This window comes from Bremia lactucae (assembly GCF_004359215.1).
Source record: "Bremia lactucae strain SF5 chromosome Unknown BlacSF5_NotPlaced_49_SHOA01000009.1_1371882bp, whole genome shotgun sequence".
NCBI lineage: Eukaryota > Oomycota > Peronosporomycetes > Peronosporales > Peronosporaceae > Bremia > Bremia lactucae.
Window position 1 is genome coordinate 1,189,415 of NW_027152062.1, and position 5,648 is coordinate 1,195,062.

At 46.5% G+C, this 5,648-nt stretch overlaps 2 protein-coding genes across 2 annotated transcripts; one reads left to right on the forward strand and one right to left on the reverse strand.

Moving 5' to 3' along the window:
- Positions 1-213: 213 nt before the first annotated feature.
- On the forward strand, positions 214-1,533 carry CCR75_006416 (uncharacterized protein; the record flags this gene model as incomplete). Its single annotated transcript, XM_067964486.1, has 1 exon — positions 214-1,533. The coding sequence occupies one exon, from the start codon at positions 214-216 to the stop codon at positions 1,531-1,533; it is 1,320 nt and encodes a 439-aa protein (XP_067820098.1).
- Positions 1,534-2,142: 609 nt separating this feature from the next.
- CCR75_006417 (uncharacterized protein) lies at positions 2,143-3,740 on the reverse strand (the record flags this gene model as incomplete). The annotated part of the gene is made up of 1 exon (XM_067964487.1): positions 2,143-3,740. The coding sequence occupies one exon, from the start codon at positions 3,738-3,740 to the stop codon at positions 2,322-2,324; it is 1,419 nt and encodes a 472-aa protein (XP_067820099.1). The 3' UTR covers positions 2,143-2,321.
- Positions 3,741-5,648: the final 1,908 nt, after the last annotated feature.

Sequence of the window (5,648 nt, forward strand, 5' to 3'; positions counted from 1 at the left end):
GCGAGGCTCAGATCAAAAAGACTAAAAAGTGCCCTATATTGCGAATTTCCGATAAAAAGTGTCCTATTCTGTGTAATTTCTCCTATAAGAATTTGCGGAGAGGGTGTGAATTTAAGGAAAAAGGGTGTGAATATAACATTTCTCTAAATTAATTTTTGTGTCGCCGCAAATCTTTTATGATCAGTAGTTCATAGAAAAGTTACGTTTTCCGTCATGTACTGTGGAGACGATGTGGAGGCAGTTGTAGGCGACGTCGGTATCGGGCTCAGTAAATTTGGGATGGCGGGAGAAGATACACCTCAGATGGTTATTCCCAGCATGGTGGGACGCCGGGCGCCTCCTTCCAAAGACGTTGTGCTCGGGGATCTGTGGCACCGACACGATCTGGAGGTTCTGTGGCTCCCTCAAGTTAGGAATACTGACTTTATAGAGCACATTTGGACACACGCGTTTAAAAGTCTTCGTGTGGAACCCACGAGCCATCCGATTATCGCATCTGTAGCCTCGTGCTTTGCCAATGACGCTGCATGCAGCGCTGCGTCTGGAGATAGAGAAAAATATATGGAAATCATGTTCGAGACCTTTCAAGTGCCGGCCTTCTACATGGCAAAAGATGCTATGCTAGACGCGTTTGCTTTTGGTCGTTCACTGGCTTTGGTTGCAGAAATTGGCGCTGGAGCGTCTCGTGTTGTGCCAGTATATGAAGGGTATGCGCTTGAGAAACCAGCACAGTACTCCTCGGTGGGATGCAATCAGATGTCCGATTACTTAGAGCACTTGGTGGTCACACGGAAGCCAAATCCAATTACGTTAAGGCCACGAGGAACTTTTATCCGAAAAATGAATGTGCTCACGGGAGCACTAGAGTCTTCCGCGTTGACTGAGGAGTTGACGACACCACCAGTAATGCCATTGAGTTACCTCAAGTTTTTGAGGTCAGATCTTATCAGAAACATGCGGGAAGCCGTGTGTGTAATGTCAGAAACACCACTAAAGCTAGATTGTGAAGGCTCGCCAGGGCAAGCTACGTTATCATGCTCTGAAATATTGAATTTTAAAGAGCAGCAATATGAATTACCAGATGGGCAGAAGGTGGTGTTAGGAAAAGAGCGATACGAGGTTCCTGAGCTTTTGTTGCACCCCAAAAACTTTGTTGGTGCTATGGTCAACAACGAGGAGCACGCTGGGGCAGCAGCAAAGGTTGAAGTGAAGGGTCTGCACACCATGATCCATGATGCCGTTAAGCTCTGTGACGCTGACTTGCGGAGAGATATGCTGACCAATATTGTCTTGTGCGGAGGTGGAAGTCTCACACCTGGTGTCACCGAGCGTCTGCACGCGGAAGTCACACGTATGGTGCCCAGCACATTCAAGGTGCGCCTTACGACTGTGACGAAGATCGAGCGCCAATTTAGCGTCTTCATTGGTGGATCCATCTTGGCATCTTTAGGGTCCTTTCAGCAAATGTGGATATCTAAGCAAGAGTATGACGAAATTGGTGCTGCTACCCTTTGTGCGGATCGATTTTCGTAGTTTTCAAGCTCATTAGGTCATAAAAATGGTATTCTTCAAACAGCGCATTTGCGGATTACATGAAAGCATTGGTTTATGTCTTGCCATACATACACCCGCGCGTACCGAGTAAATTTTGTAACGGATGATTCTATCAATTTCATTCACCACGAGCCCGGTACACACTATCGATTCAGCGCACGACGCAGGTTTAGTCTTACACTCCAACATGCACCAACAGTGTTGAAGTGAATTCCAATTGCAATGCAGTGTTTGTAACTCCGAGTTGCATGCTTTTCCTTAAATTGCGTCGCCCACTGCTTGGAATGCAGCAGTTGCTCATTATAGCATTGATGGCAATTGCTTTAGCAATCGCCTTTACCATAAAATTTGCCTCACTTTGGAAGTTATCGTAAATGATGTCTAAAAGCTCGATTTTCAACTTTCTTTGGTCATTAGCCGTCATCTCGCCACAATGTGTGCTGTATTTTCCGCAAAAGTGGCTATAAAATCACGAAGCATTGCTAATATTTGTTAGTTGCGTCGGGCTTGCTTCGTGCACGTGTAACATTCACGCATTTCGCAGGCATTATTTTCCATCTACAGTGGGGGTCTACTAGGCTAGTAATAATGAAGTGTCCGTAGTAAGCATTCAATTCTGTAGTGAGTCATCGCCTGCACATTGTATCTTATTTTATTTGCCTGAAAGTTTACAGATACCTATAGGGTCGGATCTACGATCAGAAATCGCCCGGCAAACTATGTTAGTGCTCAAAGTAGTAATGCACTAACAAAACAATAGCGATTGCTTAAAATTCGTCGCCATTCCCGGTCTTCTTTTCGTCTTGATCGCCCTCCTGCTTGTCACCCTTAACACATGGCAACGCAACGATAGCAATACCGTTGGTAACCTTAACTTTTTCCCACCGACCAAGGCGGTGCTCCTGACCCACGCCTGCAAGCAGAAATCGCGCTTTCACATCAAAGCAAAGCGCATTTACGAAACCCTGCAACGGTATCGTAGCAACGGGAATCAGCAAACGTCCCTGCAGATCAGCCTGCCATAACCGAATGTGACCGTCACTCGATCCGGATGCAATCAGGTCTGTGCGGGGCATGACAGCCAGACTGCTAATCCATTTGCCGTCGTGAGCATTTGCGATGACACAAACGGGCTTTTTACGTCCATTAAACCAAAGAGAAAGAGAGCCATCATCACCGCCCGTGATATAGTACTCATCCGTGACCATTTTGACACAATCCATTGAGCCTGAATTACCATAAAACACCAGCTGGGTTTCTTCTGGAATCTTCCACATACGAACACTACGGTCGCGACCGCAGCTTACGACGCGTTCTTTGTACAGGCTGTCAAGTCCATTGACCTCACTCTGGTGGCCAAAAAGTGTCTCAATGTATGCCATCTCTTTTAAATTCCAGTGTTTGATTGAGCGATCAAACGATCCTGAGAATAGCGAATGTGAACGGAGACGAAAGGCCAGTGCCGACACGGCATCACGGTGCCCCGAAAAGCTCTCTTGCAGATGGCCTTTTTCCACATTCCACACACGAACGAGCTTGTCACGGCCACCGCTGGCCAGAAATTTCCCGTCTGAGCTGGTAGCCAATGCCAAAATACAGCGATCCTTGTCCGTCGTGGCCATTTTTGCAGCTAAATCATCTTTTGGCAACATGAGTTTAGTTTTCTTCTGCTGGACCAGGTCCCATCGCAGCAGGGATCCATCCTTGGCACCCGAGAAGGCCGTCTTGCCATCTTCCATAAGGCACATGCTAGTCACAGACAGCCTGTGGCCTTTTAAGATCTTAGTAGAACTAGCGTCGAACTCGAACGTTAAGTACCGGGCTGCTACTTTTTTAAAAAGCTTCCCCATCGCTTCCAGTGCGTCCTGCTTCAGCCGAGCACCAACGCGCTCTTCGACGCCATCGCCTCCATTGTCCTCACCATCAGTATTGCCAGCCTCTTGGGCCGCGATTCGTCCCAGATATTCTTTAGCGAGACGCAAACGCTTCTCCTGTGCTGATTCTTTTAGCTCCTCTTCACTTTCGTCCTCGTTAGCTCCGCCATCTTCTAGACTGGCATCACTATCCGAAGCGATAACACCATCCAAGTCATCATCACCCCAATCAAACGCATTATCTCCCAGGGCGCGCTTCTTGTGCAGTACTTGTGTCGCAGCACCGCGCTTCATTGCATTGCGGCGTTTCATCTTGAGTTACGATCGCTAGAACTTTGGGTGGTCTGTAGTTTTAAAATTACCTTTCAGCACAGGCGTTTATTACAATCATTGGCTAACATTACCAACAAAAAAGTTGGACCATATTTTGTAATTCTCACCCGCTGTTTAACAGAAGAGAAATCGATTTAATGGCTTAAATTTAATACACATTAAATGAATAAAGGAACCGGTATAGGCACACCCCTTTTGGTAAAGCCACACCTCCCTGTCTGTGACGAATAAAGACGTCATATAAAATATACTCACTATCTGGTCATTCTACTGCATCCAAGAATCAGCAGTTATTCTTTTACAATCGTCCATAGATCCCCCCAAATTACATTTGGGAAACGATATAGCCGAACCCCTTATTTATCAATTGCTGTATTTATGAGAGTAGCGCAATGGTAGCAACTTGTTGATAACTAGAACTCATATTGAGAATCCTATATGGAGGCCTTCCCTGAACCGGGCTAAAGTTGCCCTACTGTTACACAGTCCCCGTTAAGTACACTTGGTGTGCTTAAGGGGGTGGTCAATTACTTAAATTAAGTAATTAGACCCTTGACTTGGGTGTGATTCACATTTGTGACCAACCCTTGTGTATGTGATGCACATAGGTGCACTCACATTAGGAGGATGACGCCTAGCGTCATCCGTTACGCGAGGTATCTAGAAAGATACGCTCGCAATGCATATTAAGTGTTACCTATAGAGATGACATTTTGATTGGTAAAATTAGGTATTTATATTTAATATGATTAAATATAAATCAGTCTAGAAACTACTTCCTACTTAGTAAGTACGACGAGGAGCCGGATTACCGCTCCCGTGACGACACCTAACTAAAGTACTTGGTGCGTTAGGTGAGGTCGCTAAGGCGCCCACCACACCTACCTCACTGCACGCAGGAGAAGACGGTCCAACCGCTTCTCGCTGTGCTAGGATTTGTGTCTAAGAAGAGCGTAAAGGCATTAAGACGTGCTCGCCTACACTTGGTAGCAGTGTCCTTCCCCCGACCCGCATCTCTGCGTGTGTACGTGAGGATGAGCCTCAACATCGATTGGGCTCATTTCCCTCACCTCTCCGAACATCATCGGGAGGTGGCAGGGCATATGGCGCAGCGACTTGGTGAACAAGCCCTGGCCAGGCTCTTGAGCAGTCCTCCTGAGCAACATGTTGCTCAGTTGGAGCAGTTTGAGGCGTTTGTGCTCGGATAGTAGAGAGCCGAGCCTAAGTTACAGAGCCAATCTGCGTTACATGAAAGGAGGGCTGCAGTCTCATCAATAAAAATTTCTTTTTCATCTCCAGTAAGACCGATAAATTTAGGATGAAAATGTCCAAGGTATTCTTTTAACAATTCCTTAGTATCTCGCGAAGGGTCAACAGTGATAAACTTGTGCATGGGTTGATTATTCGGATCCAGATCCATAAAGTCAATACTTAAGCCTTCTTTCACACTCAAAAAAGCTGGATCTCTATATAAACATAACTTAGGAGATTCAAATGTAACTGGATTTCTGTCGCTCCCTATAATCACCTCATCTGACTCCTCTGCTCCTTGAGAAATGGTGTTCCATTTCCTGTTTGGTATTCAAAAAGATCAGGAGAAGAGGGGAAAGTTTTGCTAGCATCGGTTGATCAATTGCCAGTAGATCCACTTCGTAATGCGCCGGCTGGTTATACCTTAGATGAGGCGGAGTTCGTCGCTCAGACTCATGACGAGCTGAGGCATGAGCAGGCTCGGAGTGAGGCTATCAACAGGACTGTTGAGATTCTCTCTGCCCGGTCGCATCAGCCGAGGCCCATTCGGATGGCCCCGCCCAAGTTCGATGGAACTGCAGCGCACGCAATTGTTCACCGTCGACGATGGAAGAGGCAGTCCAAATTGCCTTAGTT